This window comes from Ochotona curzoniae, unplaced genomic scaffold (assembly GCF_017591425.1).
Source record: "Ochotona curzoniae isolate NIBS_2020 unplaced genomic scaffold, NIBS_Ocur_1.0 contig_1014, whole genome shotgun sequence".
NCBI classification, from domain to species: Eukaryota; Metazoa; Chordata; class Mammalia; order Lagomorpha; family Ochotonidae; genus Ochotona; species Ochotona curzoniae.
In genome coordinates this window covers 33,361,778-33,382,025 of record NW_024464920.1, presented here as the reverse complement: position 1 = coordinate 33,382,025, position 20,248 = coordinate 33,361,778, and the positions used below count along the sequence as shown (strand labels likewise).

The 20,248-nt window shown below is 36.4% G+C and overlaps 1 protein-coding gene across 4 annotated transcripts in view; it reads left to right on the top strand.

Moving 5' to 3' along the window:
- Positions 1-20,248, top strand: part of MON2 (MON2 homolog, regulator of endosome-to-Golgi trafficking) — an 83,989-nt gene that overhangs the window by 27,385 nt on the left and 36,356 nt on the right. For 2 of the 4 annotated variants that reach the window (XM_040982587.1, XM_040982578.1), the window contains exons 9-21: positions 1,183-1,307; positions 2,017-2,153; positions 2,826-2,979; positions 4,921-5,153; positions 6,755-6,836; positions 7,857-8,041; positions 9,186-9,298; positions 9,963-10,067; positions 10,410-10,490; positions 10,570-10,643; positions 10,735-10,825; positions 16,004-16,105; positions 17,557-17,667. In XM_040982587.1, coding sequence (XP_040838521.1) covers positions 1,183-1,307; positions 2,017-2,153; positions 2,826-2,979; positions 4,921-5,153; positions 6,755-6,836; positions 7,857-8,041; positions 9,186-9,298; positions 9,963-10,067; positions 10,410-10,490; positions 10,570-10,643; positions 10,735-10,825; positions 16,004-16,105; positions 17,557-17,667 — 1,593 coding nt within the window. Of the gene's footprint in view, positions 1-1,182; positions 1,308-2,016; positions 2,154-2,825; positions 2,980-4,920; positions 5,154-6,754; positions 6,837-7,856; positions 8,042-9,185; positions 9,299-9,962; positions 10,068-10,409; positions 10,491-10,569; positions 10,644-10,734; positions 10,826-16,003; positions 16,106-17,381; positions 17,385-17,556; positions 17,668-20,248 lie in introns of all 4 variants that reach the window. The other 2 variants (XM_040982571.1, XM_040982596.1) reach the window with 2 other exon arrangements.

Sequence of the window (20,248 nt, the reverse complement as noted above, 5' to 3'; positions counted from 1 at the left end):
TAGTCGCTCTGCCCACTTCGTTCCACATCTGCACTTCTTCCCTAAATATTGGCAGGATTGTCTTAGAGGGCCTTTTTCTGTTTGTAGAATTTAGGCTTAATTGCATTAGAATAAGACTCCAGGAAGAGAAGGCTTTTCTCCTGTTTCTTTAATATTCATTTGTTAATAATACACAACTAACCCTTTCCTTCTATTTAGAAATGTGCGTTGTTATTTCCTCAGAGCAGGTTTAGAAATCATTTTGTTTCTTTGGCTGATAAATTATTTGGAACTAATAAGTTATTTGCCTTATGTTTTTATAAAATTTGATACTGTGGACTGAATTGTATTCCCTAAAATTCTTACACTGAAGCATGATCCTCAGTGTTTGTGCTGTTTGTCTGTGTGATCTTTTGGAAGTGTTTAGGCTTAGGTGAGGTCAAGTAGTGAGTCCCTCATATGCGAAAGTCACCAGAGGGAGTTGCTTTCTCTTTCTCTTTAACTTGTGAAGACAAGACAAGACACCAGCCAGGAAGTGTGCTAGTCCTTGGTTAGTAACAAAAAAGATCCATGTGCCTTTGAATAAAAGGATTAGCTTTTGTTTGTTCATTTGGTCATCAGACGTGTGTTATACACATTATTGATTTTAAAAAGCTGGCAAAGAAGATGGGCTATGAGTATAGCAAGAGTAATGATAGCTCACACAATTTGTTTCTATTCTAATTGTTTTACATAAACTGATAAAATATTTTTTACTGAAGCACCTCTTGACTTATTAACTCTTTGATTGTTAAACAGCTAAAGAAAGTACAGTTAAATGTTGTGATATTGCTGGTCATCCTTCAGGAGTTTACATGATATATGCCACCTGGAAATTTATAGGAATAAAGATGGCATGGTGATATTCTATATCTCCTGAAGAATAGCATGAACGACTAATTATTAATCACTGGTGTTTGCGAGAATATAATTAGATGGATGTTGATTATTTGACTCTTAGTTTTTCCGTGTAGTATAATTACCTCGCCTTTCTCTCTATTTTTTTTTTCATTTCCTATTAGGAATTTTAGTTTATTTCAAATCTGAAAGATTTTTATTGGTTTTTGAGCTAGAGTTAAGAGCAAGAGTAAGTTAAGAACAAGAATAGTAGTTACAATTCTTGTAATTTGAAGCAGTATTATTAAACAATTGTTTACTTTATAGGTAACTGAATGTGAGATATTTCTGTCACTCCTGGTTAAATTTCTGGATGCTGATAAACCACAATGGTTACGAGCTGTTGCAGTGGAATCAATACACAGACTTTGTGTGCAACCTCAGCTGTTAAGGTATAACCTTGTCAATTTTTGTTATTAGTAGGTTAATGAGATTTTAGTGATTTCCAAATAAAGAATGTCCTTTATATAGAGGAGCAGGGTGTTAAGTGTGAGGAAAAAACACTGAGTGGTAGTTGGTACGTATGATTAGTGATTGCCATCAAGCTGCATTGACTAGGTTATATTGCAGCCAAGAGGGACTAGTGTTGTTTCAGGTTAAACCACTGCTTGCATGATGGTATCCAAGTTTGAACCTGGCTGCAGCACTGCTGATGTAGTTCCCTGAAAATGCACCAGGAAAAGCAGTGGAAGGTGGCTAAGTGCTTGGGCCTCTGCCACCACATGGGAGACCTCAGTGAGATTCCAGGTTCCCGATCTCACCTTGTTCCAGTCCCAGGCATAGTGGCCATTTGAGGAGTGAACCACTACATGGAAGATCTCTATCTCTCTTTCTGCCTCTGCCAGTATATCTTTTAAAAGAGATCCTGTATACACACACAAACATACATATACACACAGACAACCAGCCAGTAAGATAAATTTCTTTTTAAGAAGCTGGATCTTGGTCTGATCTAATTAGTGTAGTAGTTCAGGCGTGATGACTAATCATCAAGTATGGCATTGAAACTTTTGTGCAGCATCACTTAATATTAAAAATGTTAAAAAACTTAATATGTTTGAATGTTTTTTTTTGTCAGAAACTTTGCAAATTCTTTTATAGGTCATTTTGTCAGTCCTATGATATGAAACAGCATTCTACCAAGGTTTTTCGTGATATTGTGAATGCACTGGGATCTTTTATCCAGTCCTTGTTTCTTGTTCCTCCTACTGGGAATCCTGCTGCAACCAACCAGGCTGGTAAGGACAGATTGATATTTTTTCTTTACCATGATTTGCAATATTCACTATTATGAGGGGAATATTTTATGGCAGTCCTGAAAACTAGAAAACTTTGGATTGCCCAAATACACAGGTAATAAATGTTTACACTTACAGAATATTTTGGTCTTACTAAGGAAACTGTGTGCATTTCTTTTAGAGTAAATTTTCTTCTCTGATGTATTTTGCATTTTTTCTAATCATAGAAAAAGGAAAGTTTTGGGGCTAATCTTCATTTTAGAACAATGCTTACTTACTTTCTCTCCAGCCTAGAGAGAAAGCCTTATGAGCTTTGTTAGAACTGCTTTCCACATGTAGTTTGGGAATCAATGTATAGATTTTGCTTCCCTTTACATTCTTAGTCTTCTTCATATTAACTGACTGATGGTCTTTTTTGTTGTCACCTTTGATTTTAAAAAAGGAGTATAATGAAATGCATATCACACATTGTCAGTTTTACTATAATAGCTTTTATTTAGAAATGATTTTTTTAGAAAACAGAATTTCTCAAATTGGTAAAATAGTTGACAAATTTCTTTTATTTGTACAATTCCCATTGTGATTGCATAGGACAAATTGTTGTTAAGATTGACCAGGAAAGTAGAAAGTTTTAAACTAAATCTTTGCTTATTTTTCTACCTTATGTGATAGGTAACAACAATTCTGGTGGGCCAGTATCAGCACCAGCTAACTCAGGAATGGTGGGGATTGGTGGAGGTGTTACTTTGCTACCAGCATTTGAATATAGAGGAACTTGGATACCTATTCTGAGTGTGACAGTTCAAGGCAGTGCTAAAGCCACCTAGTAAGTAGTAGTGACATTATTCTACAAGGAGCAGTCTTGTTTGGGGTGATATTTGATCCTAATACATTTCTCTCTATGCATTATTTTAAATTTTAGATCTGTTGTTTCCAGTGCATGTCAAAACTTATTTTGTCGTATTTTCAGAGTTTTTAATGTAGGGCTAGATTTTATTTTCTTTGTGCTATTTATAGACTGTTGGTAACATTCTAAAATAGAAATAGGATTTTTTTTTTTTTAAGACTGAAGAACCCGCTTATCCTGTATAGGTTTTGGTTTGAAATGTATAGCTTAGTTTCAGACTCTGTGGATTTGGGTCTTCAAATTATTAACCAAGTTACCATCAGCCAACTGGTTAATATTTTTTTCTAACCTCATTTCTTTCATCTTTAAAATGGGCATAATGATATATCTAAGTATCAAGATTATGTACATGAGAAAAATTTCATGTGCTTAGCTAATCACATTGTTTGGAGCAACTAGGACTTAATTGGGATACCATTGTTGCAGACAGCCACTTAACTTGTTGTACCAAAATGCCAGCCTCAAGAATCAGATTTTTATGGTGAAAGGATACATTAATAATTACCTACTTCACTTCCCTGCCTCATTTTATAAATTAAAAAAAAACAAACTAGGAAATTCTTGCCCTCTTACACTTTATATTTTAGCTACTGAGATAAAGACAGCAATAAATATTATATGATTTTGGATAGTGATTTTATTTTGAAGAAAGCCAGGTGAAAGAAAGTGGTGAAGGTGAAGATGAGGGCAGAAGGGTCTCTTCTCTGATGAGATCATGTTGGGTGGGCACCCGATAAAAGGCAGGAATTGAAGATCTGTGCTGAATGGGTGGGGGAAAAAGAAGCAAACCACAAAGGACAAGTAACTTGGCCAAGTTGTAGTAAAAGTGAAAATGAGTGAAAATTAATATTGTTACCTGAGAGACTTGGACTTTATTCTGTTACTGAATTCTACTATTTTCTGTATAGCATTCTATATTTTATGTGAAATTTTCATTTTGAAGACAAAGTTAGGACTAAATCTCTAAAGAATGAATGTTTTTTATTGTCAATACTGGGATTATTTCTGGAATCGTAATACAAATTGGCTGTTGTTTTGTCTGTGGGCTGCATTTTCACCTTGGAGTTTCCCTGTTGAATTCATGTATTTTTTTCATTCATTGTGAAGTTCATATAAAGTGATTTTTCTCTGGAGTCTGTATTATAGAACTTGGCAGCATTTCCTTTGTTATCTGTTTTAGGTATAATTTCTGAATAAACTCTTTTTTTTTTTTTTGAGAACAGAAATTTGTCTAAGAAGATGCTTAGCACTGACTTGTTAGGTATATAACTGTAAAACTAATTGGCCTGGTAAAGATTAAGCCCATAACTCTCCCCATTAGAACTTTAGTTTTTAAATCAATAAAGTAAGTATATTCCTGATTACCTGGATTTCTTTAGCCACTTATTACTGGCTACAGCTTTTATTTTTTTCATAAATAATCAAATTACCATCACAGTTACATTTTCCCAGAACATGAAAGTGTGTTCCTCTTATTTACAATATTGATTTGAATTGATAATATAATTTTAAAAGTGCTTAAGTTAAAGTTTCATACTATTTTAAACTCTTAATATATATTTTGATTATTGGTGTTTATTTTTCTGATATGAACGTTTAGTGGAGATATTGGCACAATTGGAAAAGATAAGTAAATTATTAAAATAGTTTTGTCTGTGATTAGGCCTTAATATTTCTAAGGAGTTTTCTTTGGATATGATAAAGGGATCCTGCTCCAAATGAAACAGACTCTTAAATATTGTCTGTATACTTTTGCTGTTCTATTTATCTTAATTTATATTATGTATAAGTTACAGAAATAATATTTTAATCTTTTCATTCGACTTTTCAATAATGCATTAATTTTTTTTCATCATGCAGCCTAGAGATGCTGGACAAAGTTGAGCCCCCAACAATACCAGAAGGTTATGCCATGTCTGTGGCGTTCCATTGTTTGCTAGACCTTGTCCGTGGAATCACTAGTATGATTGAAGGCGAGTTAGGAGAGGTTGAAACAGAATGTCAGTCCACCACTGAAGGAGAGTCTTCACCAACAGCCTCTGCAGAAGAACAAGACAGGCAGTCAGCATCAGACCACGTGGATAAGGGAACTGGTATGATGCTCTATTTTCAAGTTTTATTTGGAAACACTTTGAAATTCACAAAAATAGTAAAGTTCCCATATATCCTTTACTTTTTTTTTCTGTTGTTAACACTTTGCCATATTACAATAACTGTTTTCTCAGTTAATATAGATTTTATTATACTTTTTTTCCTAAGCTGTGTAAGTTGCAAGCATGGTTCCCATTACCCCTTCATACTTCACTGTGTATTTCATAAAGGTTTGGCAGGCGTCCACAGACCATAGTGCATTTACCATCAGAAATTAAGTGTTAGTCCAGCAATGCTGCCTAACCCCAGATTCCATTCAGCTCTTGCCGTTTGCACTAAATATGAGACAAGATCTTCTGTTCCATTTGGTGAACATGTCTGTGCTCTTCTCCAATGTGGAACAGTTCCCTTTGATATGACTAACATTAATGAAGAATATGGCCTAGTCAATTTGAGTTTTCTCACATTTTTTATTTAGGTATATTTATTTATTTATGGTAGAACTAGTACAGACATTTTACTGTGCTGTACTTAATATGTATTTAATTTAATACACAGGAGAAAGCATACAGCAAAACTTTGCTGCGTTATTGGAAATGTCCTCTTTGCTCATTTGGTTAACAAGATGCTAGTCAAGTTTCTTCAGTATAAAATTAATTATTACCTTCTTGTAAAGAAATACTTTGAATCTTATAAGAGAAAAGAATGTTTTCCACATTGATTTGTTTTTCATTTGTTCTTATATGTTAGTGTAGAGTCCATTTAATAAATGGATTTATTTATTATTAGATAACAATCTCTGACTGTTACATTATCCCCAGCATGACTAGTGGATGCCATTCATGTTAATCCTGGTGTTTTGGGGGCTTGTTTCATCTCTTTTTGAGTGTTTCCTTACTACTTGGTGAGGCACGATGTTTGAAGCGGATCTTGGGTATTTTTTGCTTAGGTCAGGTGCCGTCATTTTTGGAAGAGGCCCATTTTCCTTTTTGTGGAGAATGGTGTTGAGCTGTCACGTGGGCCCTGGGTGTGCTTCTTGGTGGACAGGAGATATACACACCCTTCGACATTTTAATATGTACATTTAATGCCGTAATGTCACACTAATTTCCAGTTCAGTTCCACAGGTTTATTTTTAATTTTCCCTTTTTGTAATTTCCTTCTATCAGGCACCTAATCCCATTGTGCCTGTTGTATTTGTATTTATTTGCTTCATTTTCAGAATGTGTAACTGATTTCCTGGCAGAGCTACCTTCTTATAATGTAACCCTCTCTCACTCCAAGCTGTCCTGTAGACTGAAAGTTTGGCGTGATGAATAGAAAAGGTGTAAGAACTAATACAATTTTTTTTTAAAAAGTCAGTTAACTCATGTACACAAAGACTTTGCTGTAGATATCTTAAAACATATCAGCTTTAAACCGTCTTAAAGTCTGAAGAGTCTTATATTTAGATATAATTTAAATGTTAGAGCTCTATGATCTAATAATAGAGTTGTTGATAGAGTATTGGGCATGTTGTCAAATAGCCAGGGAAATTTTGCATATTGTTAAATGTTATGACATCTATCATTATCAGTAAGTATTGTGTTTTTCCTCTTTTAAGTTAGTAGAGCCATTTGGGAAGAAATGGTGAATGCCTGCTGGTGTGGTCTCCTGGCTGCACTCTCGCTGCTTCTGGATGCCAGGTATTACGTCTTTGAGCGTGCCGCATTACATTATGGTAGTGTAAAAGCAAGAAGAAATACACTAAAATAATTTACGTAACTTGTCCCAAGCATTATTTCCTATATCAGTATTTTATGTGTAGAAGATGTTTTTCTGTCATAGTCATGCTTATCCTGCCTTGCCCCACTCCAAAATTGTTGTGCTCTAGTGAAAATTACAATCCTAAAACTGGTGTGTCTTTTTCATTTTAAATTGTTACTGCTTTCATAGTCATAGTGATTAATTTCTTTAGTTGATGTTTTCCTTTAGGGTTTCAGAATCTGCTGACTTTACTTATTTTTTTCTTTTTAAATGCTATGCATCATGTTTTTATTTTTACATTTAAATTTTTTTTTTGAATTTTAGTGCAATCAATTAAATTTTATCTGCATAATTTTTAAATTTAATTTTGGGGGATTTACTTTTTTGTTTTACGATTTATTTATTTTCATTACAAAGTCAGATAAATATGTAAAGGGGGAGAGACAGAGAGGAAGATCCTCTGTCCGATGATTCACTCACCAAGTAACGCAGCAGTTGGAACTACACTGATCCAAAGCCAAGAGCCTGAAGCACCTTCAGGTCTCCCACGCAGGTGCAGGGTCCCAAGGCCTTGGGCCAATCTCGACTGCCTTCCCAGGCCACAAACAGGGAACTGGATGGGAAGCAGGACTGCCAGAACCAGAACCAGCACCCATATAGGATCCTGGCCCCTAAGCTACTGTGCTGGGCCTGGGGGTTTTTACTTTTTAACAGAATAAAATATAGTTCAAATTTACTGATTTAAAATAATCAGTATTTTGGGTTAAATCTTTGGATTCTTGATCATTCAGTCGTATTGAGCATTGTTTTAATTCAAATTTTCAGAATATATTCCTTCAGTATATTGATTTTGATGGCATCTTTGAATAGATTTTATTAAAGTATTATTGAATGCCTATTTTGTTATATTTTATGCTACAGTTAAAATCAGTTTATCAGATTAAGTAAAATCTTTTTAGCACAGATGAAGCTGCCACAGAGAGTATTTTGAAAGCTGAGCTGACGATGGCTGCTCTTTGTGGAAGACTGGGCCTGGTGACTTCACGAGATGCCTTTATAACAGCGATGTGCAAGGGCTCCCTGCCTCCACACTATGCACTTACTGTATTAAACACCACCACTGCTGCTGCACTGACCAATAAATGTAAGACTTAGACTTGTCCAAGTTCTTTCCTTCCAGTGGGATGGTGTGATGCACGGGAGACCTAAACATTCTGAGTTCAAGCCTCTGCTGGCCTGCTTGTGGTCTTTGGGTACTTGATGTCTCGGAGCTTCAGTTCCTTCCTCTCTTTAAAACATTGGAAGTGACGGGGCTAATGATACCAGTTTTAAACTGTAATTGTGAAAACAAGTAGACAAATCTAATAGTCTTTTGTAAACTGTATGATAGTGTAAAAATGTAATAGTGAATTTTTTTAATGGAACAAATAGAACAGTCACTTAGATTAAGCTGAATTTCAAGATTGCTTTCTTGTTGAATACTTTGAGAATTATTCATTTGTTACATTTGATATGTATTTCAGTATGCTTCTGTTTCAGACTGAAAATGTATTGGTCTAACTAACTAGTAAAATATATTGGAAATATATGTTTGAAGTAATTAATAGTAACTAATTCTATTCTGCTTATGAAGAAATATAATGTTTCATAATTTTTACTGGTTAACAGTTACCTAACTTGGTTTTTTGTCTCTGAAGTTTTAAAAATGTTGGCCTATAACTGATAGATTTTTTTTTAAAAGGTCAGTATCCCTAATTCGAAAAAATCCAGATTCTGAAAGAATTCTGGAATTGAAATAATTCTAATCCCAAGGTTTTCAGATAAAAGGGTACTCAACATGTATAGATGTGCATTTATTTACTGTTGGAAAATCAGAATGGGAGAGAGAGGAAAGTGAGAGAGAAAGAATGCACTCCCATTTACTTGTTCATTCAACATATGCCTGCAAGAGGAGCTAGCTGGAGGCAAAGCTGGAAGCCGGGAGTGTAATCCCCATCTCCTTGGGGGTGGCAAGAATGCCATTACCTGAGTCACCACCTGCTGTTTCCCATGGTCTGCCCTGGAAGGAAGCTGTAATCAGGACCTGGCAGAGGACTCTAACTCAGGCCCGTTAATGTGGGACACAGGCAGCTTAACCACTAGGTTATGCACCTGTCCCCCATACCAATAACCAAATATGTGTTATGATCAACTTAATCAAATTAATACATTTAAATAATTGCATGACATTACTTTGAATGTAATATTAAAAGTACATTTAATTAGTTAGGCTTTCCTTTGTGTCCTAGCGTATTCCATTCAGGGCCAAAGTGTTATGATGATAAGTCCATCAAGTGAATCTCACCAGCAAGTTGTGGCAGTGGGTCAGCCTCTGGCCGTCCAACCTCAGGGCACAGTCATGGTAATGTATTTGTTCTCTTGGTTACTGATTAATAAGCAAGGAAATATGTGATACTCTTTCAGTGTGTTTTTGACAAAATCTTTCAGCACACTTACCTTTTACCTGGATGAGATCTTTTTTCTTAAATATGTATTTGGAAAACAGAGTTTTAGGGAGGAAAATAGAGAAAGAAGGAGTTCGGGAGAGAAAGGCTTTCTCTCTCCTGGCTCAACTCTCAAATGGCTGGAGCTGGGCCAGGCTGGAAGCAGGAGCCTAGAACTCCATCTAGATCTCTCATATTGGGAGCAGAGGCCTAAGTACCATGCTCATCTTCTCTATTTTCTCAGGGATCCTAGCAGGGCGCTGAGTTGGAAGCAGAGCAGCCAGAGCCATGGCTAGCATTTCTATGGGACGCTGGCAGCGCAAGTGATGGCCCAACAGTGGGCCACAATGCTGGCTCCTGTGTGATGTTTTCAGGAAAAAACTAGTTAGTTGTGCAGTTGATATTGTAACCAGTGTGGTAACACAACTTGTAATCAAATGCCTTATAAACCATGCAAAACTTTTTTTCCTATATTTGTTTTTGTGTTTTTAAAAAATACTTAGTACATTGTTGGTGCTTTACAAGCTTTTAAATTTTAATAATCCATAATGTTTCTTGGAACTCTGTCATCTCTAATTGTAGCTAACTTCCAAAAACATCCAATGTATGAGGACTTTGCTTAACTTAGCGCACTGCCATGGGGCTGTTCTTGGAACATCGTGGCAACTCGTCTTGGCAACTCTTCAGGTATGTTGAAGTGTTTGGGTCAGAGATCAGCATTGTTTCCGTGAGCCATTGCTAAGCAGTAGATGTTGCTGCTTTGAGAAGTTTTAAGAATAGACAGTAGGTGTGAAAAGAGAGAAACTGCAAAGGAAGAAACAATGTCCTTTTAGGAAGTGCTTCTGTGCAGAGTTTAGTTTTATTGCCTGTGCAGTATCATTATTTCATATGAAGGTTAATTTCAGCTATAAGAAACATACTACAAAATTTAATTTTAGTAATAATTTTGTGAATTTGTTTATATATGTGTGTATTTATATATGTATATATATGTGTGTGTATATATATATATAATTTTTAACTTTACAGCATCTTGTATGGATTCTGGGATTAAAGCCTAGTAGTGGTGGTGCCTTGAAACCTGGGAGAGCTGTAGAAGGACCTAGTACGGTAAGCTTTTGTCTGTTTTGCCCAGATACTGCTTCTGCAAATGTCATCATCTTACATTTAGTTTTGTGTTTTTCCTTAGGTCCTAACAACGGCAGTGATGACAGATTTACCAGTGATTTCCAATATACTTTCGAGATTGTTTGAAAGCTCACAGTAAGACTCACTTTTTTTTAAGCTGATAAAAACTTTGCTGTTAGCTGTACTTTTTAGATCAAACTATCTTGTATCTTCATTTTCCTTTTAGGTATCTTGATGACGTATCATTGCATCATTTAATAAATGCACTTTGCTCCTTATCCCTAGAAGCAATGGATATGGCCTATGGAAATAATAAGGTGTGATATTCTACCTTTCAGTTATCAATAATGGTACATGCTTTAGTTATGTAAGTTACACATGTGTTTTGATCTTACCACTCTACTAGTAGAATTATTACTCAGTTTGTATGCCAATATACACTGTTGGGTTTTTACTATTAATGATTGTTAATTTGTTGAAGAGAAAGAAGAGTTGATTTAGCTTCTGATATGTCTTAAAAAATGATTTTAAATTATATCCACTTTAGTGTTCTATATTTTTAAAATATTTTATAAGCAATAATGTTAGTAGTTATAGGTCACCATAATACTTATATTTAGAATTTATAAGTGGGGTAATACAAGTCTAAAATTAAGGAATATACATATGTCTCAGTTTCTTTTGCTGTCACTGGAATGGAAAATAAGGAGCTAATCATTTCTTTCTGAAGGTAATAATTCTCTTTACCTTGCAAATTTAGATTTTGCTTTGCTTATCAATTAAGTGAAGAAAGCAGTAATTTCAATACTGACATTCAAGAACATTTCTTTCTGTACATGCAGTGTTTTGTTATATTGAGAAGCACAGAATGATTTGAGTTTATCTTAGAAAAATTGAAATAAAGTGCTTTCTACATTGTACAGTAAATAGTTTGACCATTTACAAAAACACAAAGAAAACTTCAAAATGGTTAAAAAGCTGTAATATAATTAGGTGGTTTAAAAATATGAAAATATGTTATCTTTAAATTATTATGTGTTTATTTGAAAGGCATAGCAATAAATAGAGAAAGATCTTATATTTACTGATTTACTTCCGACATAGCTACAGCAGCCAGATCAGGATTAAGTGGAAGCCAGGAGCCAGGAGCTGTCTCCTGGTTGTGCTCTAGGGAAGCCATCTGTTGTCTTCCCAGGCACAGTGACAGGAAGCTGGACCAGAAGCAAATTAGGTAAGACTTGTACCTATGCTGCCACCGTAAGCGGTGATTTAACATGTGGTGCCATAACACTAATCAGGATCCAACAAAAAACATTGACTGCCTATGCCTTAGCTATGCTTCTATATGTTATGGCTTGTCATCTTGTCTCATTTGACTCATTTATAGATTAGTACGAAAATCTTATTAGGGTATAGTTTCAAATATTACAACGCATACCTAGATGAATCTGTAAACATGTAGATGGTTGAATATATGTATTCTATTTTGTTCCATATCAAAGTAGGGGTGATATGAAATGGCATAAATAGCAGAATGAAGACTGCTTCTGAAGGACTATACTATTGTAATAATATGGGGAAAAACAGTTGGGGGGATGGAATTTGGGGTGGGGGTAAGGGAAATCCCAGATCCTACAGAGTTGTATCATAAAATTAAATATAAAATAGAAGGAAAAAATAATAAAATGGCATAAAATAATAAACTTTTAAAGTTCTTTTTAAAAGAAAAAAACTTAACTTTCAATTAATTTGGAAATCAGAGACAAAGAGAGAAAAATACAGAGAGAGCTTGCATCTCCTGGGGCAGGAGCAGGCCAAAGGCAAGAACCGGGATCTCAATCCGCGGTCTCCCTTGGCTGGCAGTGACACGAGTAATTAGTTCTCACCTTTTGCCTCTTAGCAGGACAGTTGGGATTAGACGTGTTGTGAAGTCTCAAACCCATGTACTCTTTTTTTTTTAAAAGATTTATTTATTTTTCTTACAAAGTCAGATATACAGAAAGGAGGAGAGGATGAGAGGAAGATGCTCCATCCATTGATTCACTCCCCAAGTGAGTGCAACAGCCGGTGCTGTGCTGATCCTAAGCCAATAGCCAGGAACCTCTTCCAGATCTGCCCCTGCCGGGATCAGGTTCCCAAAGCTTTGGGCCATCCTCAACTGCTTTCCCAGGCCACAAGCAGGGAGCTGGATGGGAAGTGGAGCTGCCGGGATTAGAACCGGTGCCCATATGGGATCCCGGGTGCATTCAAGGCCAAGACGTCAGTTGCTAGGCCACAGCGCTGGGCCCATACCCGTGTACTCTTTTATGTGATGCAGGTATCCCATATGGCATCCTAAACACTCTGTTCAATATCATCCCTCTTGATTTCTTGAATACTGCTACATCTTTAAAATTAATTCTTACACATAAATATAGTTTTTAAAAATTTAAGTAAGCTCATAAGGTAATGTCTAAAGCATTTATTCAATCTGGAAACACATTATGCTCACCATATACGTGGCACTCTGACGAGATTTACAAGAAATAAGAGTTTTTATTTTCAAAAGGGCATATGAACTACTTGATTTGTGGTTAAGTGACAGTTAAGATAGTATGAAAGTGTGTATACATTTTAAGTGACTTATTCTTGGAGTCTTTGTTACTGGTTACATAAGCTGTTTTTAATACATATTTCTATTATGATGAGTAAAGATTACTCAAGATGAAGCAGTGTGATTGGAGCTGGACGTGGAAGGAGTGCTAAGATACAGCCACTGAGTAAAGGGAAGACTCATGGACCTTAAAAGAGAAAAATGTTATAAGAAATTATGGTCTAAGGCCTGGTGCATTGGCCAAGCGGCGAAAGTCCTTGCCTTGAACCTGCCAGGGTCCCATATGGGCGCAGGTTCCAATCCCGGCAGCCCTGCTTCCCATCCCACTTCCTGCTTGTAGTCTGGGAAATCAGTTGGAGACCGGTCAAAGCCTTGGGACCCTGTACCCTTGTGGGAGACCCAGAGGAAGTTCCTGGCTCCTGACTTCGGATTGGGCTGACAGCGGCCATTACGGTCACTTGGAGAGTGATTGTTACATTTCCAATCCTGCTCCCTGCTAATGTGCCTGAGAAAGCAGTGGAGGGCGGCCCCAGTGCTTGGGGGGTTATACTTATGCAGGACCCAGAAGGAGCTCCTTGTTCCTGGCTTTGGACTGTTGTGACTATTTGGAGAGTAAACCAGCTGATGGAAGATCTAGCTTTCCCTCTCTCCTCTCCTCCCTACCCTTCTTCCTTCTGTCACTGCTTTTTATAACTCTGCCTTTCAAATAAACAAGTCTTTAAAAAAAATCAATTTTGGATTTTTAATGGTGTAGAGTACTATAAGCATTCAATGTAAACTTTGCAAAGTATTTATAGATAAAAGCTATAGAAGATTAACCCAGTTACGCGTTCATACAGATTGTTTATTCGCAAATAATAGCAAGCTTTTCTACATTTTAGAAAAACAGGTGATTAAGCAATGGTAGTTGTTTTGAATGAATTAGCTATTCTAGGTATTAAAGTGTCTAATGATTTTTCTCAACTGTGGGCTTAAAATGACTAGCTTAGCGTTTTTAGTTGCTGTTGCAGTATTTTGTCTCAATGTGTTTAGGAAGTAATATGACAAAGCTTGTTATTAGAAGGTGACACTAATGCCACCCAGGCCACCATGACTAAGCTCAGTAGGAAAACAGAAATATGAGATAGTATTCATTAAGAGCTTGGTTCTTGCTGAGCACTACTAAGGCAACTCTGTAAGGTTCAGTGGCACCTGTAAGTATTCCTGAGGTCACATGTTCAGCAACTGTCAGCAAGCGGAGATGCACACAGCTCACTCAAGCTGCATTCTTAACTCCCTTGTTAGTGATTTCATCTTAGAGGTACAACAGAGGTAGCTAGAGCATTTTTTAAAAATAAAAAACCAGGGCCTGGTGCAGTAGCCTACTGGTTAAAGTCTTCACCTTGTACGTGCTGGGATCCCATATGGGTGCCAGTTCTAATTTCAGTAGCCCCACTTACCATCCAGCTCCCTGCTTGTGGCCTGGGAAAGTGGTCAAAGACAGCCCAAAGCCTTGGGAACCTGCATGCATGTGGGGGACCCTGAAGAGGCTCTTGGCTCCTGGCTTCAGGCTTCAGATCAGTTCAGTTCCAGCTGTTGCTGCCATTTGGGGAGTGAATGGATGGATGGAAGATCTTCCTCTGTCTCCTCCTCTCTGTATATCTGACTTTGCAATGAAAATAAATAAATCTTTAAAAATATATATAAAAAACCATAGCCTTTCATATTCCAGAGTAACAATCTTTAGGTCGGAGCCTTGGGTGTCTAGTGCTCTGCTAAATGTCCACATGGCTTGTGTGTAGAGCTGGGTTAAGGTATAAGGAGGTGGAGAAAGAAGCAGTGGCAGGCAGTGTTTCAGGTGACTTCCATGCCTGGCAGTTTCTAACCTAAGGAGTTCTTAGTACTGTTAGGGCTTTACCCAATAGATGAAGAAAAAGCAGTTTGTATATTACCCAAAGTTAAGTTACTATGACATGGAAGAGTTGATACCGCAGGCTGTTTAAACTTCACAATCTTAATACTGTATGCCATAATATCGCTAGCGAGTTGTGTGAATTTTTCTACCATCAATTTTGTTTTTAGGTTAACTATATCGTTAGTACGCTTGGGAAAGGGCAGCCTTGCCATCTGAGAATTTGTCCTACACCACAATCTTCTTAATTCACAGTTCAAAGACTTCTAGGAAGGAGAGATACTATAAGAAATTTTCATGCTAGGTTTCATCAACACTGTTAAAATTTTAAAAATATAAAGATTATTGCCTTTGAAAACATATTATTCTCATAATTTCTTGTTTATATTATCTTGCCATATTTTTTTAGTGCAATGTTTTTGTTAGATACCACAGCCACACTTTAGGAAATAACTTGTGACTTTCATCAGCTGAACCTGCACTTTAGCATGTTTTACCACCTCCGCTAATGTTGGACTAGGTAGAGTTTCTGTTTCATCTGCTCTGAAACGGTTCTCCTGACCCAAGTTCCCAGTACTCTAGTTTGGCCAAATGCATAGGATAAATGCCACGTGCTTATTGGTTGTTTCTGTTAGAGACTGGAAAACTTGTGTCTGCTGTCTTTGCCATTCTGGAACTGACAGCCCTGAGCTCTGCCATACTCGTGATTTCCTGGTATTACACCTACCGTAGCCCAGGCATTTTAAGGCGTCCCTAATGAGGATGATTCTTTCCTTTGCGTCTGTGTAATTTTTGGCATTTCATCATTTCCCTATTAAAGTGTTCTCTTAATCAGATTTTCTAACTAGGAGCTATTCTGGGTAACAAAATGGCTTGTCCTGGGATAGCAGATTTTGTTATGTTTGTTACTAATCTTAATTTAGTTATAGCCATACTCTTCAGAATATTTTATTTGCAGTGAAAGTAACAAGTATGTTCCTTATATCAATATGAAGTATGTTTTCTGCCTAGGAACCATCACTTTTTGCTGTTGCCAAGTTGTTAGAAACTGGTCTAGTTAATATGCACCGAATAGAAATCTTATGGCGACCTTTAACTGGCCATCTGCTTGAGGTAAAATATTATATTTTAGTTTTTTGTTACTGGAGACATGCATGTTAAACTAACAGTTATAGATAACCATTTGGAAAATCAGCATTAATACCCATCATCCTCAAACTTTGTTGATGCTGTATTTATATGTATTTATTAAGAACTAAAATTGTATAGTAATTGGTTTACAGAAAGAGTATGTTGCTTTAACTGACTGAAAATCGTTTTTTAAAAATGAAAAATATCAGTGAAATCAGCTGTTAGCTTGGTACTTTTTTCCTCTAACTGTAATAATTTTTGAGCCACCTCAGTTTTAGGTAATTCCAAAACATCAAGACAATTGCAGCATAGAAGTATTACATGTGCTGACTTATGATCTTTGACACAATGGTGATATTGTCTTCTTAAGTTGTCTCTAATTATGAATTGTGCTGTGGATTCTGTCTGGTTTTACATTAATTTTGTTTGAAGTTGGGATATTTTTAATATTTAACTGCTGGTTAATAACTAGCTGTTTTCTTCAGTACATGTGTTTATACAATTTCGGTTCGGTTGGTATAGTTGATTGTTATGTTGGAACTCTTAATAAGAAAAATAATTGTACATGAGTTTTTTTCCTTTTTTGAGTATGTTTTTAAAATATTTATTTATAAACATACCCATGGGCCTATAAAACTGTATCACATAATACAATGTTAATAACAATAAAAAAAAAAGAAATCAGAGGATTAAAGTACCAAGACGTGCCAAAAAATAAAAAAATAAACATACCCATGGGGCAAAGACAGAGCCCACATGTTGGTTAACTTCCCCAAACGCATGCAGTAGTTAGGCCAAGGCTGGGGTGTGAAGGTCAGGAATCCAGTCTTTTCAGCCACTCTGCTGCCTCCCAGAGTTTCCTTTAGCAGTAAGATGAAGTCAGGAAGCAGAGCCGGGTCAGTCACCCTGATGTAGGATGCCAGGCTCTTAACTGGTATCCTAGTCACAAAACTAAACACTTGCTCGTCATGAGTTTTTTTGATTGTTTGTTAATTTATGAGATTATTTTTTATGGGTGATTAAGGACATGCACAGATTCCTGTATTATTGGATAGTGCTATCAAATGACAATGAATAAGGTTTTCCAAATTTTAGCATGGTATTTAATTACAAATTTAACCTTAGTATCAGCTTACTTATTTTGTTTATTCTGAAGATTTATCACTTTAGGAAATTCTTCTTCTCTGTGACTTATTTTAGTTTGATATTTTTCTTCTTCTTTTTTTTTTTCCTATTGCTTCCTCTTGCTCTTATTCAGAAGGTAAGCTTGATTATATTTGGGATATATAATTCTTTTTCCAGTGCTTATTGGATATTTTGACATAACTTTTAGAATGTGAAAAGAACAGGAAATGTTTTTTCTTAAGTGTGTGCTTTGTAGCTTTTATATACAAATGAATTATCTAATTTTTGTTCCATATATGTATCTTTAGGTCTGCCAGCATCCAAACTCTCGAATGAGAGAATGGGGAGCCGAAGCTTTAACTTCACTTATTAAAGCAGGATTAACATTTAATCATGATCCTCCACTTTCACAAAACCAGGTAAAAAAAGAACTTTATCCCATTTTTTAAGAGAATATTTTGAGATAAAGTCATCTTTCCTCTTTTGAACTAATTATAGGATTTTTAAACTTAACTATGGCTCTCTCACAGAAGATAGATTTTTGGGTTGTCTTCATAAAGAATACCTTAAGCCCCTTGTGAATGACCATGACCTAGGCTACTCACTAGAATTTCTCTCCCAGTCTGCAGGTTCTGTCTTCATGTCATGCTGAGGCTTTGATTCTCACCTGAGTTTGTTTCTCTTTTTTTTCTTGTAGTATTACCCTTATATAAGAAACAAAACAAAACAGTGAAACACATTTTTAAAAAAAGTAATCTGGAGTTATTTTATATTTCCAAAATTTTACCTTTCTCATGGGATTCTCAAAGATCTTACAGTTTCTAAAAATCTCAACTTTATTGTTTCAGGATGTGAGTAGGTGAGATTGAGTGGGACTGTGGTGTTTAGTATCCATCTCCAATGCCCTCATCATCATATTGTATTGTAGTTGTCTACTTCAAATGTGTTCAACACATTATTATTGAATATAGCTCCTGGAATAGAATGTTGAAGTCAGACAGAGAAAATCTAGGCTATTAGAGCACCTACATTTAGATGACTTTATTTATTTATGTATGTATCTATGTATTTATTTATTTATTTACACTTTGAGATTTTTGAGACGATATTTCTTACTATTTTATTTTTACTTACTATAGAGGCAGAGGGAGCTTTAATTTTACAGTCATTTCTCAAAGTGCCCTTAATGATAGGTGCTGGGTGGGAGTCAAAATAAGGAGCTAACCGTGCAATCCAGGGCTGCTATAGAGACGCATGAATCAATTACTTGAGGTATCACTGCTGCTTCCCAGGACCTACTTTAGGTGGGAAACTGGAGTCAGGAGTCAGAGTTAGACTTCGAACCCTGGTATCGTGGTGTGAGCATGGATATCTTGGGCACTAGGCTAAAAGCCTGTTGCTTGTCAGTTTATTTTAATATCTTCAGTGTCCAGCTTAATTCATGGCACATAGAGAGAGGTTAATAAATATGTGCTGTCAGTGAACCATGTAGATGAATCTCTATAGAGGAGAAAATGTTAAATAAAGCAAGTGCTTTTGTATACTTAAAAAGAACAGAGTGTTTTCTTTTTATTCTTCAACGGATTTTGTAGTTTTACATCAGCTCTGTTAATGCCTCCCATATGTATTTTTGTCAGATGTACTGTAGCTTCATTTAATACGTGACACTGGAGAAGTTTAAATTTAAATCGATGTGATATATATTGATAAAATACATGCAAGGTAATCTTAAGAAGTAGGACTTGTTTTCATCTCTTTTATTGTAGTTAGGGATATAATTCTTTCTGTGAGTTTCATTTCTATTTTGGTTTGTAATTGATGTTTTTCTTTTTAATTATTTATTTTCTTTTAATTTTGCTTTTATTATTGTTGTTGTTGTTATTATTATCATTTTATGATAGAGTTTCTTAGGCACAGGGATTTCCCTTACCCCCTACTTCATCCCCTCCTCTCTCACTGAGTTCCCCTATATCATTACTATAGTATAGTTCTTCATAAACAGTCATATGTACATCATTGAGGGCATGGACAATGGCAGAGTCCAGTATCCTGTTGTTAAAATATAGTAAGCAGTTGCATTGGGAGTCCATCTTTGTCTGGAAGTAGAGATGCATACTGCATTGCATCCTCACATCTGGATATGATAATCTCCAGTACACAGTTACTGCATGTCCCCTTAAATGAAAAGCCGCAATAGAAAATCAACAACAGGAAGAAAAAAGAAATTAAGGATGCCACATTGTTGTAGTTCACTGAGCCGGAAGTGAATTCACTTCCAGCTCAGTACATGTGTAGTCCAAACCATAGCCTTTGCCTACTTAAACAAAATGGTGCCTGATTCAGCTCTAGTGGGCAGACTGGGCTGGGAAATCTACCACGTACGCACACTGGCGTACTGGGACCTGCCACCCTGCCTTTCTCCTGGTCAAATTAAACAGACCAGCATAATGAGCAGTTCTTTGGGTTCACCTCCTGAGATCCTGGTGAATGTTCTTTCCCACCTTGGTGCTGGTGGAGTTCAAGCTGCCAGTGCAAATCACATGGTCACTGGCTGAATGCCACTGGGGTATCAGTCACTGCAACACCACACCATTGTGTCCAGTGCTTTCCTTTATGTGTCAGTCTCCAGGTACCCCTCTGCTGTTGTTCTGTCTTCTCCTGTTTCCTGGAATGTGTCCTCTTTGCTTTACGCTGACTAATGTTTCTCCACTTGTTTAAACGTGTCCTTACCCTATTCCACCATCTTGATTCTCCCCGATGTGTTTTAAAGTAAGGCAACAGAGGCTGGTGTTGTGGTGTAGCAAATAAAGCCACTGCCTGTGACACTGGCATTCCAGATGGGTGCCACTTTGTGTTCTGGCTGCTCTAAATCCAATCTAGCTTCCTACTAATGGCCTGGGACAAGCAGCAGTAGATGATACAAGTTCTTGGGATACCATGTGAAACCAGTAGCTCCTGTGTCAGCCTGGCTTCATGCTGGCTCTTGTGGTCATGTGGAGA